Here is a 24,441-nt window from a genome sequence, read left to right as displayed (position 1 = left end):
TTCTTCCTTTGTAGTTTCTTGCACTTTCAAATTTTCTATAAAAACTATCTACGATATGCTATTTTTAGAATTAGAATAAAAAATTAACTTTTGAGTATCTGGTTTGCTTTGAGTATGTTCTTGCTTAAAGGGAGCAGGGTAGGTAACAGTCCAATGTCTTTCCTAAGACATGTTTCTTCATGAGACTTAGAAGGAGGCTTTGTTATTAGGCAAAAGGCCAACCATGTTTACTGGCACCAGGAATTCTGTTCCAGCTCCTACGTTTTGTTGAGGAAACGGGCCTATACTTGACCTCGTAAGTGTACTTTATTTTTGCAAAGTGTATTGACTAGACATGTTAATCAGAGGCACGTTCAAGGTCCTAACAATCTCTTAAGGAGGTGAATCGGGGTGTGGAGGAATTTCAGAGTCCCCGTGTCTAGCTCCCTCATTCTACCACCATGGAGAAAAAAGTCAGAGAGGTTAACAGCTTGTGCGTGGCAGGCCACTTAGATCTGGGCAGACTCCCAAATGATTTCCACACTGACTTTGCAAAATAAATGGCAGCAAATAAGGGAGAAGAAAGGGGCACGGATTTCAGCAATGATTCAGGTCACATAAAAATCACAGTCAGGCACTGGTAACCCTTAGGGCCCGGCTAACGAAAGTAAGCGTGTGTTTATTTTCTAAGAGGAATGGGACTCTTTAACCTTTTTCTCATCTATCCCTCTGTATTTACTGAGCCCTGCTGATGTAATAACGATATATCACACAACTGCTATTGTGGGCATACAGTTCACAAGTAATTAAGTAACTAAATCTTCCCATGTCTTTTCCTTCCAGAATATTGGATTTACTTTCCTCATCTGTTCTACTGAGATCCACCTTACTGAGAGTGACATGCATCGTTCAGTTTTGATGAATGTGTTTGCCCAAGTAACCACCATTCCCACCACCCCAGAAAAATGGCTCGTGTCCCTCCCCAGGCAATCCTGCCCTCAGTCCTGTATTTGTCACCATGAGTAGCTGTGCATTTCTAGAACTTCTAAATGTACTTCTTCAGTATGCACTCTTTTGTGTCAAGCTTTTTCACTCAGCATACTGTTTTTTTGATAATCATGATGCTGTGGGTTTATCATAACTTATTCCCTTTGTTTTTTTTGTTTGTTTGTTTTTGTTTTTTGGTGGTTTTTTTTTTTTTTTTTTTTTTTTTTTTTTTTTTTTTTGTGCTGCACCCACAACATATGGAGGGTCCCAGGCTAGGGGTCCAATCGGAGCTACAGCTGCCGGCCTACACCACTGCCACAGCAACTCAGGATCTGAGCTGAGTCTGCAACCTACACCACAGCTCACAGCAATGCCGGATCCTTAACCCCCCAAGCGAGGCCAGGGATCGAACCCACAACCTCATGGTTCCTAGTCAGATATGTTTCCACTGCACCATGACGGGAACTCCATAACTGATTCCTTTTTATTGCTGAATAGTAGTCCACTTTACGACCAGGTCACAGTTTCCTCCTCTTTTCTTGAAGGATACATGGACCATCTCTAGTTTGGGTAGCAAACAAAAAATTTGTTCTGCTCCTGACACCACTTTGTCCAAATCAAAATTTTGAGAATTGGATTTTGTTACTTTTGAGAGTCGGCCTTCCAGGAGAATCTTCCACGGGTCCTCCCTTCCTTCATTGCCTCTCCAGGAAAATCATACTACATTCAAGCAGAGCAGAATGAAATAGGTCATATTGACGATGGGCAAGTTTTATTCATCATACAAGGCCTACAGGCTGACCGTGGAAAACAAGGTAATGGCCTGGCCAGTCTCACACTCTAATTTTGGAAAGGGCAGGTAAAGCCACAAGAGAAAAGGGGGGGCAACTGTGTCGACCCTTAGAGTTTAAAGCATTATCAGGGCCCCACTAATCCTTATGCATGATGCAAGTACATTTGTTATCTCAATTTCATGGAGGGAATAGGGGTGCTCAGAGGGCACGTTCAGAATTACCTTAACCCACCTATATGTAGAAGAAATGGAAAGGAATATATGTGAAGCAAATCATTGGAACATCAAAGAAATGAAGGGTTTAATTTTTAAATGGCCAGTGGGGTTGTGCAACCAAATGGTGGACACGTTCCTTTCATTAGCATTTTGCAAACTCTTCTTAAGCCATAAGCCCTCTCTGCTCGTGCTCGCTGACTCTGGATGGGTGCAGTGTGTAGCATTCACCTCCCAGGGAATTATGAGCCAGCTGGACAATTGTAGTCTTACAAATAGAGTAATGTAACACCAACACCACTCTTGATAACAAAATAGTAAGTACTTAGATATTTTGGATATACTGTTACCAACAATTCTGGCTGAAATCCATATACCGCAACAAGGATTTCAGCGGGAAAGTGAGTGCTTTGAAATGATCATTGCGGATCCAATTTTTTTCCTTAGTGTTTTTCTTGTTTTCCTTTCTCTCCCCACCCCAAAGATCTTTTAGCATTCTCTTTCTTTATGGCTACTGACTATGATAGTGTTCACCTATTTAAAATAGGAAGGATAGGTGTTCTCTGTGGCTCAGCAGGTTAAGGATCCAGCGTAGTCTCTGCAGTGGTTCTGGTTGCTGCCGTGGCACAGGTGCGATCCCTGGCCCAGGAATTTCCGAGGACAAAAGAGAGGAAAAGAAAGAAAATAAAGGAAAATAGAAAGCATAGAGCACAAAGTATTTCTTTTCTCTGGCAAGATAGTCCGGAATACTGTTTTCAGGAAATTCATCCCTACAAAGCACTGGATGAACTGTGGTTTCATGTTTAAAATAGTTTACCCAGAGCTCCTGCTGGGGTGCAATGGGACCAACAGTGTCTTGGGAGCCGGCCCAGTTAAGGATCTGGCTGCAGCATATGTTGCAACTATGGCTTGGATCTGATCCCTGGATGCCCTGGAGTGGCCCAAAATGGAAAAGAAAAAAAAAAATTTTACCCTAGTATGTATTGTGGACATTGTAGCTTCCTATATTAGTTTCAAGGGCTGTCATGACAAAGTACTACAGACTTACTTGCTCACAGTTCTGCAGGCTAGAAATCTAAGATCTGGTTGTTGGTGGGGCTCATCTCTTCTGAGGCCTCTCTCCTTGTTTGTCGATGTCCATTGTCGCCCTGTGTTTCCACTTGATCTTCCCTCCAGGTCTGTCCGTGTCCCGATCTCTTTCTAAAACAACACCAGTCAGGAGTCCCAATCTCTGACCGGAGCACTGGGATGAAGCTTCCATCCCCAGCCCAGCACAGTGGGTTAAGGATCCCACATTACCACAGCTGCAGTATAGCTCGGATCGGATCCCTGGCCCAGGGAACTCCATATGCCACAGGGAGGCCAAAAAAGGGGGAAAAAAGAAAAGAAAAAAAAGGGGAGGGGAACCCCGCCAGTCACATTGGATTAGGATCCACTTATGTGACCTCATTTTACGTTACCACTTTAAAAGACCCTGTCTCCACAGACAGTCACATTCTGAGGTACTGGGAGTTAGGCCTTAACATACAAACTTGGGAGGGAACACGGCTTGGCCCATAGTACTTCTTGTGTGCATCACAGAGCTATAAGCCTAAAGAAGAGAATTGCTTAGGAAAACAATGTGAATGCAGTTATATCCTGTGTGTCTGTTAGGGTCGTTAGTCACATCTTCAAGTATTTTTATTTTTTTATTTTTTATTTTATTTTTCGTCTTTTTTTCGGGCCACACCTGTGGCATAAGGAAGTTCCCAGGCTACAGGTCAACTAGGAGCTGCAGCTGCTGGCCTGTACCACAGCCACAGCAATGCAGGAACCAAGCTGCGTCTACAACCTACACCACAGCTCACAGCAACAGCGGATCCTTAACCCCCTGGTAGAAGGCCAGGGATCAAAACCACGTCCTCATGGATACTAGTCGGATTCCTTACCGCTGAGCCACAACAGGAATTCCTAAGTATTTTTAAATTATTTGTGAATTTAAGTTCCTTGTAAGGGAAGATGATAATGGCTACTACTTTGAAGAACAGGCTATGAAGACACTCAGATGATATATTGATCATATCTGCAAATAACTGGTTTAAGTGTTAAAAATTCTCCAATTTCAAAAAAAAATGAGAAAACTAATCTAACAACGAATGGTTAATTATGGAAGATATGAAGTTTGTTTGGGGGTAAAACAGTTTATGAAGAGCTTGACAAAAATAGTATTTGAACAGACTAACTGTGAAATAAAAAGAATCAGAAAACAGAAGCAGATTCGTTCATTATGATCCATTAAGTTGGTTTATAGGAGACTGCCATTTTAGTAGATTAAAAAATGGTCTAATATTGGCAGTTCTTTGTGTCAGTCTAACATAAGAACAACCAGAGCATTTAGTCTGTAGATGACAGAAAAGAGGAGTGCCTAGGAGCCATAATTATAGAAGATTAAAGAAAGACTTTGTATTGTATCTCAACCTCGGCATTTCAGGTATGGTCTCACTGCTATAATAATACTGTCACCTCTCCTCACCCAACTGATTTCCTTTTTATATTATTAGCTACTTAAATCCTCCAAGCAAAGTTCTGGATTAGGCCTTCTGCTTGACCTGGGCCACAAACTGAAATGGGCGTTGAGCTTTCACTCTTCGCATAGAGAGCGATACTCCAGTCTATGGCAAGTTCTAGGAGCTTAATTCCATCACCCCACCCACCCCGTGGTCCCCCTCGCATCCTTTCCAGAGCGTCGGCCACCTACATCTACAAATTCTACACGTCGCATTTCCACTATCCTGCTGTCTCTGAGTGGAAGAAAGGGCCATTTCTTCCTCCGAATCCCAATTTGGATAAAGCAGTAACCCCCTCTATTTGCTACCAGAGGATGGGGCGGGACCTCTCTCCCCCAGCTCAGGGTAGAAGTGCTGGTGTTGAAGCGGAGTCTTGTGAGGGGCCTGTGGAGAAGGCATGGTTTACACGCTCAACGGACCCACGACACTGGAAATCCGACAACCAATCAGAGCGTAAGGATGTGTAGCGAGCATCTTTTTTTCAGGCTCGGTCAACGCCATGCCTGACCCAGTGGAATTGTTCAACGGGGCTTTGGAGGCGAACTTTCAGATAGGGAGCTCAGCTTGGTTAGCGGACCCCAGCTGCCGGGTTCCGAAAGCGGCCCCGTTTCCGCTCGGGCGTCGCTGATTGGAGGGCTCGGGAGAAGGAGGTGGGCGCAGCCAATCCGGACCGGCCTCCGCCGCTTTCCTTCCCGCCCCCGGGCTTCCAGGGGAGTTGGCATCCGAGCCGGGCACCGCTGTCAGCCTGAGCTCTCCTGGGGCCAGAGGCAGGAGGCCGAGGCTGCAGTCGCCAGCGCACAGGCCATGGCCTCCTCGGGGCTGGCCCAGCCCCCCTCCGAGGACTCTCCCTGGCCTCTGAGCCTACTGCACGCGTCCCCGGGGCTGCTGCGGCTGGACCCCACCGGCGGCGCGCTGCTGCTGCTCGTCCTCGCCGCGCTGCTGGGCTGGAACTGGCTGTGGCGGCGCCCAGAGCCGGGCATCCCCCCGGGGCCCACGCCCTGGCCGGTGGTGGGTAACTTCGGTTTCGTGCTGCTGCCGCCTTTCCTCCGACGGAAGAGCTGGCCGTATGGCCGGGCGAAGACCAATCCCTTAAATACCTCGGGCCTGAGCGCACAGTTGCTCCTGGCTGAGCTGGCCCACGTGTATGGCAACATTTACAGCTTCTTCATCGGCCACTACCTGGTGGTGGTCCTCAACGACTTCCACAGCGTGCGCGAGGCGCTGGTGCAGCAGGCCGAGGTCTTCAGCGACCGTCCGCGGATGCCGCTCAGCTACATCCTGACCAAGGGGAAGGGTGAGCTGGGCCGCGGCTGCGGGAACCTTAGGGGTCAGGGGCCGTGGGAACGCGCGGGTGGAGCTGCAGGTGCTCCAGGGCTGCGGGTCCTGTGCCTCCTGAGGCCGCGCACCCAGCCTGCCTCACACCTGCCCTGCGCCGGAGCGGAAGGGCAAGGGCAAGGGCGAGGGCGGTGCCGCCTCCCTCTCCTGGGGCCTTTGAGGTCCCCTGGAGGTGTGAGAGATTCCATCTTTTCAGGGGCATTCACTCCTGCCCAGAACAAAGCCCTACTCTCCAGCCTGTGTGCCCGGGAGAAACTTTGGCCCTGTTGGAAGGAGAGAAGAAGGGTATTTTCACCTTCTGCGTTTGGAGTGCAAAAGTTCAAGAAGATTGTGTTCCCGCTGTGGCACAGCGGGTTAAGGATCTGGCATTGTCTGTGGCAGCGCTGTTTCAATCCTTACAGGACCAGGCGCAATGCTTTAGGAATCCCGCAAAACTTTCCCATAAGAAACTCCAGAAAACAGGATAGGAGCCAATTGTCAAACCTAATGCACTAGGTTTGTAGCCTCTGTCTAATCTGCGCAGTTTTTTTACTCGTTTTGTTTGCTTTTTAGGGCCGCGCCTGTGGTACAGGGCACCTGCAGCACACTGCCACAGCCACATCTCAGCAATGGCTGGATCCATAACCCACTGAGCAGAGCCAGGGATCCAACCTGGGTCCTCATGGATACTAGTCAGATTCCTACCGCTGAGCCATAGCGGGAACTCCCTAAGCTGCAAGGTTTTGAGGGATAGTAAATATGTTATCCGCTCAGTAGAATATCACCTTTGACCTTTGTTTGTCAAACTTCCCTTTTGTCCTTTTGGCTGGCACAGGTGCCAGACTTTTTAGGGGGGGGGGTATCACTCTTAAGCTTCAGTGAGGTGTTCATTTAAATCTTTAAATCTTTCCTCAAGGAACTTTTTTTTCTCACTTCCCCTCCAGGTAAGTTAGGCTTCCTTGTTAGACCCAGTCTCAAAGCACGAGTACTTTTCCTTCTCTGCACTTATCAGTACTGAGCCTTCATAATTTTGCAACCTTGGGCCTGAATGTGAGTCTTCAGCCCTCGACCAACATCTAGGAGGCCAGGGTAATTCTTTGTGGTCCTTCTTGGTGGGTGTATAGTTTGGTCAAGAATCTATAATAAGGCAACTTCTAAGTATTTGTTGGATCACAGCTAATTATTAGATCCCTCTTTATTTAGAAAGGACTGAGAGCCTGGGGTAATTTAGTGCTTCAGTATCTCACCTAAAGCATGAATTCCCCCAAGGGACAGTTAGGATTTTTTAGGCAATGCTGCTCTGGTATTGTTGTGGCTGTGTATTGGGCAAATGTGCTGTAAGTCATTTCTGTCCCTGGTGAAGATGATTGACAGGAGAAAGTAAAGCAAGAACCATCTATCACAAGGAACATGCTTGTGGACTTAACTGGGAGTAAAGAACAGACCATCTGAAATAGGAAAATGTAGATGGTCAAGGAGTTTTTAAATGGACTATTTTAGGGGTGAAGAATAAAAGGGGAGAATGTGAGTTTATTTCAGGATGCCCATCAAAGGATGAAGGAGCAGAGGAGTTCTGAGTAGGCTTCATAGATCAAGAAATGGATGGTATGATCAGCCTGAAGAAGACAGACCAGGGAGCAAAAGGCTGAGGGCTCCACTCAGCTAGACTTGAGGAGTGCCTGAGCTGCCTTTGGTGCTGTTTCTTTTTTTTTTTTTTTTTTTTTTTTTTTCTTTTTAGGGCCACGCTCGCAGCATATGGAAGTTCCCCGGCTAGAGGCCAAATCAGATCTTCAGCCACAGCAACTGATCTGAGCCACAGCTGCATCCTATACCACAACTCACAGCAACGCCAGATTTTTAACCCACTGTGAGGCCAGGGATTGAACCTGTGTCTTCGTGGATACCAGTTGGGTTCGTTACCACTGAGCCACGGGGGAAATCTTTTGGGTGCTGTATCTTAGAGCAGGATTATAAAGTGTGAAGCTGTCCAGAAACTTGCTGTGCAGACTCTAAGAGAAAGAAAAGTGATATTAGCAATTAGAGGCCAATAACATTATTCAATGTTTATTACAAGATTACTTCTCTAGAGTTTTGCTGCTAAAGTGGGTGAGACTAGCAGAGAAGGAGTATCTCATGAACAGTGATGTGCAGGAGTAGTTCACTTAACACATTGCCAACAAGTTCTAGAATGTAGGGAAGTTATTTATTATATTTGAGTTTTTCAAATGATCGTGCTTAGACAAGTTGATGACTTTTTTAAACTAGAGAGACCACGAAGATATTTGACATTAGCCATATCTGTCATATTCATCCCTCTGATTCTGTTCCTGAGCAAGAATAATTAATAAAGGCACAAAGTCAGATTCAGAGGTACAAACTATGTTGTATAAAGTAAATAAAAACAAGGATTTATTGTACATCACAAGGAATATAGCCAATATTTTATAATAATGCAATAGGCGTATAACTGAAAAATTTCGAATCATAATCTCAAATATCTGAAACTAATATGATATGGTAAATCAAGTATACTTCAATAAAAAGAAAGTTACAAAAAATCAGAGCCTAGGCTACCAGTAAAGCATGTAGGGTACTTTAAGTGCGGTCTACTTCTTCTAAAAGGTTTGTGCACATCACATCTTTATTATAAAATATTTCAGATGTAAAGTTCAGAGAGCAATACAATTTATTTATGCACCATTTGCATTTGCCTAAATTCACAAATAATACATGCCTCTATTTGGTAGGTTTTTTAAAAACTTACATATGTCCTGTATTAAAGTATCTTCCTACTTCTAGCTTTTGTCATTTGATTTATTTGTTTCCCTGTTGACAGATATTAGATTGTTTCTGAGTTTGAAAGATTGCTGGAAATTTGGAGAAAGAGTCAAAGCAAATTGCTGAGACATAAAAATGGGAGGTGAAAGGAAATTTTGAAGAAGTTTCAAAGTACAGAATAGACCAGTCAGTACTGTTGACCTCAAGGAAGCGACAAGATGCAAAATGAAATTAGGACATAAAGATAGAAAATGAAAGTCCATTTGAGGAATTTGAATGAGGAAAACAAGATAACCAAGTCTTAAAAACACATAAAGTATGTATGTGAAGTAGTTATGTGCTCACTTCAAGAAGGCCTGAATTCCCACTGAGAAGACCCTCTGGAAGGAAAGGCAAATATAATCAGTGTGTGACACTTCCTCTGCTTTGAGAGGAAGAAAACTTATATGTGATCAATGTAGAATTGCATCAAATGTAATTTATTTTAGCCATTTTTATTTTAGTAATATATACGTTGCTGATTGTAACATAAAACATGGAAAAGGAATAAAAGAGTTCCATTTCTTTTCAAACAGAATTGAAAATCATCCATCATCAGTCTTGAGATAGCCATTATTGACATTTTAATGTACCACTTTTGTTTTAGTCTATTTGAGCCACTGTAACAGAGTAGCACAGGCTGCATAGAAACAACAGAATTTATTTCTGGAGGCGGGAAGGTCCAAGAGCAAGGTGCTGGCTGATTTGGTGTCTGGTGAGGGCCAGCTTCCTGATTCACAGTCTGCAACCTTACAGGGTAGAAGGGAGCAAGGGAGCTCTCTGGGGCCTCTTTTATGAAGGCACTAATTCCATTCATGAGGTCTTCACCCTTATAACTTAATCACATCCCCCAAAGCATTTCCAGATACCCTCACATTGGGCATTAGGATTTTTTTTTAATGGCCACACCTAGACGTATGGAAGTTCCTGGGCCAGGGACTGAATCTGATCCTTAACCCACTGCTGCTGGGCTGAGGATTGAACCCATACCTCAGCAGCAACCTGAGCTGCTGCAGAGACATGGGATCCTTAACTCCTTGCACCACAGCAGGAACTCCTGGTATTAGGATTTAATACATGCATTTTGAAGGAACATTCAGTCTGTGGCCACCTTCTAGGATTTTTTTCCTATATGTACAGATATTTTTGAAAATATTTGCTTCCTTAAAATATTGTACAGCAAATAAGCTGTACAATATTCTTTTGTTAGAATGTATCAGTCCATTTAACCTATCCCTTTTTTTTTTTTTTTTTTTTTTGGTTTGAGGTAGATTTTTGGTTCAACTGTCTTCTATTCTCCTAAGAAGGACACACCCTTCTCCAGAGAAACTCTTTGTCCCCACCGTCCTTTTGTATCCATTAACTGTGGTTGGAACGGAAGATGTATTCTTTATATGTCTGCCCCTCTCTAGCCACAGTGATTAGTGAAGAGATAGACCCCTGATCAAAGGTTGATCAGCATCTCACCTCTTTGTGATAGTGGTTCACCTGTGGGCTGGGCACAGACCATGACTAAAGATTGATCCTCACATGGTTTGAGGGTAAGGATGGATCCTTGTGCCAGTGTTTGTAAAGTGTTCCATATGGGTATCACCATGGAATAGCTGACTGCAGCCCTTGAATCCTTCCCCAGCAGGTTTCAGGTTGGCACTAGAGGGCATTAGAAGGCTTTTCTCTCCCATGATGAAAATGGGAGAATGGGCATCACACAACAGCTCTTGATTCTTGGAAAAGCTGGTGCACCGAGGGAAAGAATGAAGTCAGAAAGAAAGAAGTGACAATTACGTGCAGAGAGAAGGAATTCTGTGTCTCCTCTGAGGAGGTAACACCCAGCCTCTCCTATTTTTTGGTTCCACCCACAGCCTTATTGGCCTTTTTGCCAATGTAGCTTCACGGTATGCTTTTGTCATTGTTGACAGTCTGGATTTTTGCTTTGGAGCCATTTTTATTTTTCAGCATTATTATCTTCCATGAAATGAAGTTTTTATACATCCATGGTGTCCATTCAGGGCTAAGAAGGGAGATGTCAGTAACTGCTGGATGTGCATGAACCTCTTCCAAACACCCACTCGAAGACTGTAAGCCATTCTAGCTTCACAACATAGGTGTTTTGTAGTCTTTGAAACCCAGAGGCTGTTGACTCTGTCCATGCCTTTCATCCCTGGCATTCTCAGGCACTGTCTCCTTGGTCACCTCGTGTATCTTGCACTTCATAACTGCTCACTTTTTGTCAAATACCCAGCGCTTAAGTATTAGACTCTCCTGAGAAATTCCCCTCCACTTCCCTGTCTTATCTAAACCTGATTTTTCCCTGAAGATAATTCAGCCCTTCTTGAATACCCTCTCTAACTTTGCCCAAGTTCTTTATTTTTCTAAAATCTGCCTTCATACACATCCTTATTTACAAATGAAGTTTCGCTCAGATGTCCTCTCTTCTGAGACGTACTGCTTTCCCTCAGCTGACATGCTGCTCCTTCTACACTGCAACTTCACTGCACCGCCAACACAACATTTAATGCAATGCATCCCAACCACGCAACATTCAATATAGTCCAACAAATCATCATTCGGTACATCTCAACAATGCAACTTTAATACAATCCAGCATATCACATTTGATACCACACAATCCTGCAATGCAACATGCAATGCCATGAATTCCAGTCGTGCAACTTGGGTGCAATCCACCATACAACATTCAATATAACCTGCAACTAGCTTCAGGACAGGCCAACATACAACAGTGTATTAGGGTTGTTGGTTTATCCAGTTACTCGCAAAACTGTATCTTTAGAATAGGAACTGTATCTTTTAAATCGGTATGCCCTTAGTGTAAGGCACATAGGGGACTCCAAATAAGTATTGGGGAAAAAAAACTGATCAAAAAAGGGCATTTTTCCAGATAAAATATTTCTAAAATCCAAATATATGATTTAAAAGATGAATAGATTTCACAGATTGAAGACATAATTAAAGAATAAAGTTTTTTTCAGAAAAAGGACAGAGCAGAGATGTCATATGTCATATCTTAAACTAGACAGCTGTTAAAATTAGTATCAAATCCTGAAGTTAGAGCGAGAGACCATATCTCTGTGCAAGGAGAAGGAAGGGGGCCCAACAACACTTAACCTCTTAATGCTAAAAGCAGCCAAAGCTTGGCCATGGTTAAAGACAGGAAGAGTGACTAAGCCGTGGTTACCTGGAAAATACTTTATGGGTCTTTATTAAACAAAGAGAGAGTTCTAGTTTCAGGAATGTTTAATATTCTTTTATTCCTTCTTTGTCTTGACAATCACACACTAAACCAGAGGGACTTTTAAGAGAAGTGCTCACTCCATCTATGATGAAATGTATCTACAATCATGTGCCACAGCATCTGAAGACAAAAAGTGACATAGGATTGGAAAATGACCTCAAAGAGTGGTGGGTAACCACTCTTAAGTTTCTACGAGAGAGAGAGGTGCTAATGAGGTGTGGGACAGTATACTCTGAAGAATCTCAGAAAGGCTCAGAAAGACTTCATATAGAAGTTCCCAGATCAGGGATCAAACCCATGCCACAGCAGTGACAACACTGGATCCTTAACCTGGTGGGCCACCAGGGGACTCCAACAAAATACTTTTTTTTTTTTTTCTTTTTAGGGCTGTACCTGCCATATATGGAAGTTCCCAGGCTAGGGATCAAACCAGAGCTTCAGCTGCCAGCCTACACCACAGCTACAGCAATGCCAGATCTTTAACCCACTGATCGAGGCCAGGGATTGAACCTGCATCCTCATGGATGCTAGTCAGATTCCTTTCTGCTGAGTCACAATGGAAACTCCCTAGAACAAAATATTTTAATGTAAGTATTTGAATAGTTGAGAGACAGATACAAATTTGATAAGGATAAAGAAGATTTGATTCCAACAGTTACCAAGTTTTCTCTGATGGAAAGTGAACCCTATACCCAACGATTGCTTATATAAAATTTTATCCCAAACTTATCTGGAAGTTGTAATAAAATTGATCACAATTTAGGCTAAAAAGCTAGCCTCACCAATGTCAAAAATCAGTATAAGCCAAAATAACCTAGGTGGTAAAAGAATCATAATAGAAAAGAAATTTTCTACGTAAAATGTAGTGAAAATACATGCAAACAGTGCTTGTGGATTGCAGCCCAAAGGGTACCCAGAGGCAATTGTAGAGCCTTAAATTGTTTATTAGGATAAAGTTCTGAAAATTAACCAATTTTATATATCTGAAAAAGAACAAAAGTTTAAACTTAAAGGAAAAAAGAAAAAATAAGTCATTATAATTTTAGAAATTCTTCCAGAGAGAAAGAGTGCACCATGCCTCATTTCAGAAGAATAGTATATCCAAAGAAAGACATTATTAGAGCCCATTTTCATATATGAATATGAATTAAAAAAAAAACTTACTGTATAAAGAAACCAATGGTTTTGTTTGTTTGTTTTTGGCTTTTTAGGGCTGCACCCATGGCATGTGGAGGTTCCTCATGGATATTAGTCAGATTTGTTACCGCTGAGCCATGATAGGGACTCCTGAATCCCGCAATGTTTTTAAAAAAGCATAAAACATATAACCAAAGTTGGATTTATTCTTGGATTGCAAGTAAATCCAATTATCATAAAGAAGGCAATTTTCAAAATTACAAGTTAAATGCAATTCCAATCAAAATCTCAAAGCTGCTTTTAGGAGTTCCCGTCGTGTTGTAGTGGTTAACAAATCCAACTGGGAACCACGAGGTTGCGGGTTCGATCCCTGCCCTTGCTCAGTGGGTTAAGGATCTGGCGTTGCTGTGAGCTGTGGTGTAGGTCGCAGACATGGCTCAGATCCCGCATTGCTGTGTGGCGTAGGCTGGTGGCTACAACTCCAATTAGACTCATGTGCCACGGGAAGCGGCCCTAGAAAAGGCAAAAAGACAAAACAAACAAACAAATAAACAACAAAAAAAAAACCATCCTTTTTTAAAAATCAAACTTGTTAAGCTGATTAAAAGTTTTATAAATATCCGAGTTCCTGCTATGGCACAAGAGGATCGACAGTCTCTCTGGAGCACTGAGACCCAGGTTTGATCCCCAGCCCAGCACAGTGGGTTAAGGATCCAGCTTTGCTACAGCTGCGGCTTAGGTCCCAACTGCAGCTCAGATCTGATCCCTGGCCAAGGAACTCCATATGCCAAGAAACAAAAACAAAAACAAACCAAATAAAAACCTTCTGGAGTTCTGGTTGTGGCTCAGTGGTAATAATATTGAAGATATATGTCAATCTAGTCAGCAATTTCTACAAAATCCTGAGGGAGCGAACAAGTTATAATAAGTACATTTTCTAAACATCTTTAGAAATTTGCCTCGGATGCATCCTTTCCCAGGAAACTACTAGAGAATGTTCTTCAGCAAAATAAGAGAGTAAAATGAGAAAGAGGAAGACATAGAATCCAGGAAATGGGTTCAACACAGGAGTGTCAACAAAAATTTCTAAACGATAACAGATGGAAGTAAAAGAACACCTGAACAAAAGGCCTAGAAAGCAACGTTAAATTTGAGCAGATGTGTGGAAGATTCTGGGCAGGAAAATGGAAGTGATTAATCATCCAGTACGTTGACCTTGTGAGAAGACTTACCCACAGAGAGAGGTCTTTATTTCATTCTCAGCTGTCTTCACAGCATCCCAATGTCTGGCACATAGTAGGCATTCAGAAATATTTATTAAATGAATGAAGCATGTCCTTGAAGGTAGGAGGAATGAAGTAAATGAAAAATGGGAAGGAAGGAGGGGAGCTGGCTGAAAAAATAAAGCACGCTGCGGAAAAGAGGGGGATAGAGGGAGTGACCGGAAACAAGGAATCTTTGAGAACAATGTGATACACCATCTGGGAGCAATTGTATTGGGTTTGCTGGTGGAAGATGTTTAAGAGACGTGGGAAATAAGACGTAGTTGTGAATGACCTTGAGTCCAGATATGTTTAAATCAGGGCTGTGTGCAACTACAGACCTTTTAGATTACCTGCCAGTTATTCAAAGTTCGGATCCAGTAAATAGATCCAGTGTTCTAACCCAGTTGGGCTATTGATCTATTATGGCGTTTCACAAGCTCCTCGTTTATACATAGAACTGTGCCAGAAGCTGAGAGGTTAATGGTGAGCGAAATCAGATACTGTCCCTGCCCTCATGTGCAATCTGTTTCTCTGGTTAGCCTTCTATTCGGAATGTTTCAAATATAAGTATATCCAGCCTAGATGTTTCCTAAGCCTGGATTCACTCTTAGGAAAATAAGGTTTTGAAATTTATCCTAAACTCCAGAAAGTGAAACTCACTGCTTTTTATTTCACCAGGAATTATTATCTATAATGATAAGCTTTTTAGCAAATTTTCCTAATCAAATTGGATATGATTTTTATTATATCCATATATATACTCTCTTTGATAACTAAATTTTCCTAGTCACCATTCCAGCTGGTGATCTTTATCTGTATACATATGACCTTGGCATAAGTGACTTGAGTAATACGAATACACTTCCTGGTTGGTCCTGCTCAGTACTATCAAGCGTTGCTCGCTCTCACCTTCTTTCCTCGGTATCCTTTTGCAGGGATTGTATTCGCCCATTATGGTCCAGTCTGGAGACAACAGAGGAAGTTCTCTCATTCAACTCTTCGTCATTTTGGCTTGGGAAAGCTTAGCTTGGAGCCCAAGATCATTGAAGAGTTCAGATTTGTGAAAGAGGAAATGCAAAAGCATGGAGAGGACCCCTTCAATCCTTTCCCCATTGTCAACAATGCCGTCTCCAACATCATTTGCTCTCTGTGCTTTGGCCAGCGCTTTGATTACACCAATAGCGAGTTTAAGAAAATGCTGAATTTCATGTCACGAGCCTTAGAAATCTGTCTGAACACCCAGCTCCTCCTGGTCAACATATGCTCCTGGCTTTATTACCTTCCTTTTGGACCCTTTAAGGAACTAAGACAGATTGAAAAGGATATAACCACTTTCCTTAAAAAAATCATCAAAGACCATCGAGAGTCTCTGGATGTAGCGAACCCTCAGGATTTCATAGACATGTATCTTCTCCACGTGGAGGAGGAGAGGAAAAATAATGGCAATAGTAGTTTTGATGAAGATTACTTATTTTATATCATTGGAGATCTCTTCATTGCTGGGACTGATACCACAACCAACTCTTTGCTTTGGTGCCTTCTGTATATGTCACTCAACCCTGACGTACAAGGTAATAAATATAATTTTTTTTTAAGATTTTTATTTTTTCTACTATAGTTGATTTACAATGTTCTGTCAATTTTTGCTGTACAGCAAAGTGACCCAGCTATACATACACACACACACACACACACACACACACACACACACACATACATTTTTTTCTCAGATTATCCTCCATCATGTTCCATCATAAGTGACTAGATATAGTTCCCTGTGCTCTACAGAAGGATCTCATTGCTTCTCCACTCCAGTGCAATAGTTTGCATCTACTAGCCCCAAATCCTCAGTCCATCCCACTCCCTCCCCCTCCCTAAACAGATGTTTCTTTATTCATGGCAAAGCCAGGTTATTTAAATTCGGATCAGCAACCTTGGGGATCCTTTGGCTCCTATCAATCATCAGTGTCTTCAGGCTGGAAGACACCATGGAAACACTCGCATCTCACAGGGAACTGGTAAGTTGTTAGTGCAACTCCGGGTTTCTAGACAGTGGCACTAAAGTCGCAGCTTGCTTGTGGTGGCTCCAGATCTCTACAGGTCTGATTCTCTGTGAAATCTCTGATGGAGAAAGAACTTTCGGGAAGACTCTTTTAGAACTGAAGAGAATCACGGTGATCATCGGAACCCATTCATCTGTTTTGAAAATGGAGACCAGCGGCTCAGAGACATTCTGTGATTTTCACAAAGTCACACAGCTAGTTCCCCATCAGTACCAGGAGGGAGTGTCTATCAGTGGAAGTTCATTGTGGGAGAAAACAGGAGAACAATGTACTGATGTTTCCATTGCTCCTACAACACATAACCACACACTTAGTGACTTAAAACAACCCAAGTGTATCTTACGGTTGTATACATTAGAAGTCTGACACCTGCCTCGCTGGGCTAAAATCGATATGTTGGCAGGGCTGCATTCCTTTCTGGAGGCCCTGGAGGAGAATCCATCGCCTTGCCGTTTCCAGCTTCCTTGGCTTGAGGAATTCCTCCCTTGCTCCATCTTTGAAGCCAGCAGTGTTGCATCTTTCTTACCATTCTTTCATAGTCACAGCTCCCTCTGACTCTAAACTCAACTGGGAAAAGGTCTCCCATTACAACCCCATGTAATTAGATTGGGCACACCCCCAAAATCTAGGATAATCTCCCTATTTCAAGTTCTTGAATTTAAGCACGTCTGCAAAGTCCCTTTTACCATGTAAGGTAGCATATTCACAGGTCCCAGGGGATTATGGTATGGACATCTTTGAAGGACTGTTTTAGCCTACCATAGATGGATTGTGCCTACCTATATTCTTTGACCATTGCTGAGTTGCAAATTATCCCAAAATTTAGCATCTTAAAACAACCATCATTTATTATCTCACATAGTTTCTGAGGATCAGGAATCCAAGGGCAGCTTAGCCTGGATGGTCTGGCTTAGGATTTCTCAGGAAGTTATTACCAGGATGCTGGGCGGGCGCTAGGAACATCTATAGACTGGACTGCAACTGCTGAGGGATCCACTTCCAGGATGTCTCCTCCACATGACTGCTGGCTGCAGGCCTTGCCCCTTAGACATTTCTGTAGGGCTGCTTGACTCGGCAGCTGCCTTACCCCAGGGTGAATGACAAGAGAGTGAGAGCAAGAGTGCTCGAGAGAGGTCAAGACAAAAGCCACAGTGTCTTTTATAACCTAAGCTCAGAACGGTCATACCATTACTTCTCCCTTATTGTGTTGGTGACATAGACCCATCTGTATACAGCGGGAGGCAGCACAAAGATGTGAACACCAAGAGGTAGGGGTTCCTGGGGGTCATGTTGGGCTGCCACGTTTGTCACACATCAAAGCTTAGAGAGTTGATCCGATGTTCATATGAGAATGATCTGGAGTGCTCCTGAATCCAGAGTGCCTCCCCCTCTGTCTGTTCTGCTGATCTCCTTCAGAGCCCCGGGGTGGTACAGGGTCCCTGGGACTGGCTGCCGCCCCTGGGGTATCTCGCCAGTGCATCACTTCTCTGGGGCCGAGACAGGCCTGTGCTTGTGACTTGCCCATCCTATGTATGTGTGATGGGAAGTGTGCACGGGAGGGCAGCCTCAGCTCTCTCCTGGCTCATCTTTTGGATTTGGCTGTCTCTTTTTTTTTTTCGGTACAGAAAAGGTTCATGAAGAAATCGAAAGGGTCATTGGTGCTGACCGCGCCCCGTCCCTCACTGACAAGGCGCAGATGCCTTACACAGAAGCCACCCTCATGGAGGTGCAGAGGCTGAGCGTGGTGGTGCCGCTGTCTATTCCTCACATGACCTCAGAGAAAACAGGCAAGTCCAGGGGCTTCCTCCTCTGAACGCCCTTGAAGGAAGCCCAGCCCCTTCATCCAGAGGGCTTGGGGTGGAGGGGTAGGGACTGTCCCCTAGCTCGATCCTTCTGAGGACTTGGCATGGTCACGGATAATCAAATGTCCCGCCTCAGTTGTCCCTTAGTGGCTGTACTGGCATTCCAGCACTGCCTGTTTGGCCAAATGTCTCCCTAGCCCTCAGAGCACGTCTACATAACACCGATCAGACCAGGGTGCCATTTAAGGTGACAGAAACCTACCCCCCCCCCCCGGAATTAACAAAGGCTCCTCTCAGTCCTTCTGTTCATGGAGGTTTGAGAGCTGGCCTTAAATATGGAATTAGGAGTTTCACTGGGAATTATCCTACATCATTTTTTACAGTTCTGCAATTGAAGGATAAAGATTAAAGAATCAGGAGTTCCTGTCGTGGTGCAGTGGTTAACAAATCCGACTAGGAACCATGAGGTTGTGGGTTCAATCTCTGGCCTTGCTCAGTGGGTTACGGATCCAGCGTTGCCATGAGCTGTGGTGTAGGTTGCAGACGCGGCTTGGATCCCGCATTGGCTCTGGCTCTGGTGTAGGCCAGGGCTACAGCTCCGATTAGGCCCCTAGCCTGGGAACCTCCATATGCAGCGGGAGCGGCCCTAGAAAAGACAAAAAAAAAAAAAAAAGATTAAAGAATCAAAAGAGCCCATCTGATGCTGAAGGCACGTTTCAGTCTCTCACCTTGACATATAGGCACTCAGCCGCTCTGTAAACATCCCTCATAACAAGGAACTTTGTTCCTCTGGAGGCAGCCTGTGGCGAAATGGGCCTCAGTCTAGCTTTTAGACAATTGTAGGAGGCAATCATTTATAAAGGACATTGGATCACTTAGTTTCCTTGGCATAAACTAGGTCCAAGGTGTGTGTAGTATCTTTGAGGCATTGTTTACAGTACATGTGCATTTACCAGGTGGTGAGAGCCAGCCCCGATTTCCCTGTGCATCCTTTCACCTTAGTCTGCCTTCCTCTTCGTATCACTGTGTGGGCATGAAAAATGAAACCGTAAAACCATGTATGAGTATCTGGAATTTGTAACTCTTTGGAAACACTTCACTGGGAGGCCCTATGCGTTCTGTTATTAATATTTCTTCTTAATTGTACTGTCTTTATGGTTTGATTTCATTCCTTAACTCAACATGCACCAGAGCCAGCTCCTGTGCCCTGCCTCAGGCTGGGTCCTGGGAGGGGGTGGAGAGGAGAGGATGCCCCTTGATAAAGTCTTGTCTCCGTCCTCAAGTACCTCGAAGCTTAGTCTCAGCAAATTACAAAGGTAGATGAGGAACTAGCTTTTTTTTTCAGACGGTGATGTTGACAGAGAATGATCAGGAAAAGCACGTTGACTGATACTGTGGTTTGGTTTTGCTTTGTTTTAGTGCTCCAAGGGTATACCATCCCGAAAGGCACGATAATATTACCCAACTTGTGGTCAGTACACAGAGACCCAGCCATTTGGGAGAAACCAGATGATTTCTATCCTAATCGATTTCTGGATGATCAAGGACAGCTTATTAAAAAGGAATCATTTATTCCTTTTGGGATAGGTCAGTTAAACTTTTATTTTCTTCATGGCATACTGATTTTTTATAATGATTTTTATTTTTTCCATTAGAGCTGATTTACAGTGTTCTTAATGGCATAATTAAAACAGAAGTAGAACCAAAAGAATCTTTTATTATTTCGTGATACTTTTAAAAAATGTTTCTTTTGGAGTTCCCTTTGTGGCACAGTGGAAACGAATCTTAACAGGAACCATGAGCTCGCGGGTTCGATCCCTGGCCTCACTCAGTGGGTTAAGGATCTGGCGTGCCATGAGCTGTGGTGTAGGTCCCAGACTCGGCTTGGATCTGACGTTGCTGTGGCTGTGGTGTAGGCCAGCAGCTACGGATCCAATTGGACCCCTAGCCTGGGAAACTCTACATGCCATGGGTGCGTCCTTAGAAAGACAGAAAGGCAAAAAATAAATAAATTAAAAAAAAATTTTAAGGCTGTACCTGTGGCATGTGGAATTTCCTGGGCTAGGGGTTGAATCAGAGATGCAGCTGCTGGCCTCTGCCATAGCCACAGCAACACTGGATCGGAGCCACATCTCTGACCTACACCACAGCCTACAGCAATGCCAGATCCTTAATCCACTGAGCAAGGCCAGGGATGGAACTCGCATCCTCATAAAGACAACTTAGATTCCTTAATCGACTGAGCCACAACGGAAGCTCCAAAATGTTTCTTTCTTGGCAAGCTCATATGAGAGATAAATAATTTACTAGTGTATCTCCATTATATTCATTTCTGATTTTATTTTGTTTTTTATTTAATTTAAAAAAAATTTTGGCCGCCCTGTGGCATATGGAGTTCCCAGGCCAGGGATCAGATCTGAGCCACAGTTGTGACCTACACTGTCCCTGGCCGGGGATCAAACCTGCATCCCAGTGCTTCCAAGATGCCGCAGATCCCTTTGCACCACAGCGGGAACTCCTCATTACAGATTTTAAAAAGAAAGCGAAGGTAATCAGTTTTAAATTTTTAAATAGGACTGCAAGTGTTCCTTTCTGAGTTGCCCAGGTGATTGTTTAAGGCCCAAGGAACTGCTGGAGTTAAGGGCAGCTTTCGACCTGCGGGGCTGGTGAGATGAGAGGATGCCTTCTCTCATCTCACCAGCCCCTCCTCTGAGTTCCTAGATTCAGGCATACAGGCTTCTTTCTATAGAGAAGGAATGCTCCAGGAGTTCTCTAGTGGCCAATCGGTAAGGATTCACTTTGTCACTGCTTTGGTGAGGGTTTGGGTTTGATCCCAGGTCGGGGAACTTCTCCATGCCAGGGGCAAGGCCAAAAAAAATAGGCGGGGTTGGGGAATGCTCCAGAGATTCTTATTTGATGTATTTTCTCCTTAATCTTCCAGGTAAGAGCGAGCAAAGAGATAAGTAGGTATGGAGGAGACAAGGTAGCCCGCCTCATGGATCCGCCTCTAGCTCCTGTCTAGGATGAGGATAGCTTTTTATGAGTAGGAGTTAAAATATGAACTTGGTATGTAACAATTCTGACCAGCGTAGATTGTGGGGAGCCATGGGGTGTATGTGGCAATTTTATTTCAGAACTCTCTACGTCTGCGTTTAAAACACCAGTTTAGAGATTTCATATAAATCTGTCCTTTTTGAGATAGGAAAAGGGATGGTGTGATCAACCTTACCTTTTGCCGATCTCATTTTCTAGGGAAACGGGTGTGTATGGGAGAGCAGCTGGCGAAGATGGAGATATTCCTGATGTTCGTGAGCCTGATGCAGAGTTTCACGTTTGCTTTGCCCAAGGACTCCAAGCCGAACCTGACCGGAAAATATGGTCTCACCTTAGCCCCACATCCATTTAATATCATCGCTTCAAAGAGATAAAGAACATCTCCTTGAAGAGATGGTGCCCAGAATGTAAATACATGTCCTTCTAAACAGATTTTCCTCCTGGAATTGACAGCGGATCCAGCAGCACTGTGGGTCCAGCTTAGGCTCAGAGCAGAGAAAGGTTGGAAAGAGGGCAGAGCGCAGGGACCTTGCATCGTCATGGAGGCTCCTCAGCAGGACCCTTAGGCCATCTCAGTAATGCACGTGACCTTGGGGATGGGGACCAAGGCACGGGATGGGGAAGCAGGGGATCTGGATGCTATTCCCCGTGGCCTCCAGCCGTGAGCATCTCTTCTCATCCCTCAGTGCCTCAATCATTCCACATGTAAAGTAAGGGTAACAAAACGTGCCTTCTCTATCTCAGCACGAACGAAGGTCGAATGCCCCATATCGTTACTGACATCCCCAAAACACCGTCACATTCTGGAGGACAAATTCAGGAGGAGAAGGAAGACCTACCTGTGTAAGACCCATGACAACGCGAAAATGGTGTTCAGACTCGAATGCTTCATCAGAGAGGGATGCGGGTTTAGTTGACAGTGAGCAAGAGCTTTTATTGGTACAGACCTTATGTCCATTCTGGGTGGGAGGGCTCGTTTTCTTATCAGTATCTTTTTGTTAAAGATAACATTTTAGTTTGCACTTTTTGTAGACAACGGAATGAAGCGGACCCTTGTTCAGTATGTTGAGGACAGATTATCCTCTGAATTTACATGTCTGCCTTCCATTTCAACTATATGAAAACAGCGAGAGTGTCTTCATGGCTGCAGAAGTGTCTTCATGGCTGAATTCCTTTCTGCTGAGTTTACGTCTAAGGATTGTAGCTCTAGCCTTTGACTTGAGCCCTGAGTAGTGAGCTCGGGAATTTTGATACTGGGATTCATCAGGAAAGGATTCAAACTGTACTGAACCTTCCTTTCCTGTTCCTCCTGCCACCAGGCCTAATGTGTCTCATCCTTGAAGACCCTCAAAGACAGAAGGGCATTCTTATGAAGATTACGAAATTGTTTCTTCTCTTGTTCTTCTTCTTTCTTATGTCCTATCTGGTTTCGTAATGTTTTTCTTGCTCTATCATAATCTTGAGGTCTTTTGCCAGTTTTTTTTGCAAATGTTCTGTGCAAATAGTTCCACATGTAGTTGTATTTTCAATGTATTTGTGGGAGTAGATGAGCCTTACATCCTGCTACTCCACCATCTCAGCCCTGTCCCTAAATTGTTTCTTAATAAATAAGTTCCCTCTAAAGAGCAGGTCTCAAAAAAGAAAATAAGCTCTTTCAGGGGATGTTTGGAAAGATGCAGTAATAATATAAGCAACTGTACTTAATGGTGCCGGTATGAAGAAGGAAGGGCTTCGGAAAGGATGCCCTTTGGTAGCCGATGAAGCTCAGGCTTAGAGAAGTTAAGGTTCAGTTAAAAAGTACCAAACCTACCAGTCTTTGCAACTGGAGAGCTTTTCCTGGACCACTTCTCTGTACTGTCACCACTTGATTGCCTCGCAGTCTGTCCCTAGGTATTTTCAATACAGCGAAATGAAATCCAGGCTAATCTTTAGGGGCCTTGAGGATTTTTGTTAACCAAAGAAAGGAAAACTAATGAACGAAACACTTGGATTTTGTGAGTGAACAGAGAGGTTCTTGTGTAGATTTTAGATGGATGATGCATGTGTGGGCTGCCTGCACTTTGTTCCTGATCTGGAATTTCATATGCTTTAGACTTGCCCCTGGTAACTTAACCAGTGCAATACACCTTAATTTATCCATGCATTTTCAATACCCCTAACTGAACAGTTTGTAACTAACTTGAGAGAAAAAAACTCTTCTGCAAGATTATGTTGAAATCAGAGGTTTATTAAACTTTACAATATAACGCCTTAAACTGTAGCACTTTAAAAACATCTGTTTCCGGCAAATCACCGAAAGGATGGTTAATGCTTTCCTCGCACGTGTTGATGTTTTACAATTTTGTACTTAATGATTTATTTGAAGTTTAAAAATAGTAGTACTTGGCTTTATAAGTCTGCCTAACATCTACTTTTTAGTCTCATCTTTAGCATAATTTTGATGCTTTTATTAAACTTTGAATATTAACTGAGATGGTGTCATGTCTGGTTTGGGGGGCTTTGTTTTATTTTAATTGCTAAACAAAATTCTTTTTTTTTTTTTTTTTTTTTACCAGATGTCAGATCAGGAAATGAAAGGTGGACTAGACCTCCAAAAAGAGAGAGAGAGCCACGTGTTATCCAGACAGGAGCGTAGTTCTTTTAAAATATCCTCTCTGGGAGTTCCCGTTGTGGCGCAGTGGTTAACGAATCCAACTAGGAACCTTGAGGTTGTGGGTTTGATCCCTGGCCTTGCTCAGTGGGTTAAGGAGCTGACGTTGCCATGAGCTGTGGTGTAGGTCACAGATGCGGCTCAGATTCCACGTTGCTATGGCTCTGGTGTAGGCCAGTGGCTACAGCTCTGATTCGACCCCTAGCCTGGGATCCTCCATATGCTGCGGGAGCAGCCCAAGAAATGGCAAAAAGACAAACAAAAAAAAAAAAAATTCCTCTCTGAGCACAGTTACTCTCAGGACTGCATCACAGCCCAAGATTCTTATTTCCCACATCAGAGACCCAGCACTGTTTGAGGGAGGGATGAATCCATATGAGCCCATTGTGGCCAAATAGTGAGTGTTTGTCTCCGTGACGTTCACTGGCTCAGGAAGAAGGGTGTTTTAAAAAACCTGAACGTATGCATTTTTCCTAGAGATGAGCCCACTGTGGCTTTTCCCATGGCCCAGTCTTCCTCCTGCAGGTCACAGCGCAGAGATCACCTCAGGAGGGCTTGCACAAAA

At 43.7% G+C, this 24,441-nt stretch overlaps 1 protein-coding gene across 5 annotated transcripts; it reads left to right on the top strand.

The window, feature by feature from the left end:
- Window positions 4,707–23,697, top strand: LOC100518620 (cytochrome P450 2U1). 5 transcript variants are annotated; one of them, XR_002346837.1, is made up of 7 exons: window positions 4,709–5,812; window positions 15,243–15,878; window positions 16,213–16,325; window positions 17,996–18,157; window positions 19,592–19,759; window positions 21,114–21,238; window positions 21,425–23,697. XR_002346837.1 is itself a non-coding variant. In XM_013978970.2 (5 exons), exons 1-4 carry the CDS (start codon window positions 5,323–5,325, stop codon window positions 18,107–18,109), a joined length of 1,353 nt encoding a protein of 450 aa, XP_013834424.1. In that variant the 5' UTR covers window positions 4,707–5,322; the 3' UTR covers window positions 18,110–18,157; window positions 21,425–21,549. The 5 variants fall into 5 exon arrangements, 3 of the variants coding, with proteins under 3 accessions (XP_013834424.1, XP_013834422.1, XP_003129312.1); XR_001298485.2 differs by lacking the exon at window positions 16,213–16,325 and having other exon boundaries at window positions 4,717–5,812; XM_013978970.2 differs by lacking the exons at window positions 19,592–19,759; window positions 21,114–21,238 and having other exon boundaries at window positions 4,707–5,812; window positions 21,425–21,549.

Source organism: Sus scrofa, chromosome 8 (assembly GCF_000003025.6).
Source record: "Sus scrofa isolate TJ Tabasco breed Duroc chromosome 8, Sscrofa11.1, whole genome shotgun sequence".
In the NCBI taxonomy this organism is placed as follows: domain Eukaryota; kingdom Metazoa; phylum Chordata; class Mammalia; order Artiodactyla; family Suidae; genus Sus; species Sus scrofa.
This window is presented reverse-complemented; position numbering and strand designations above follow the sequence as displayed.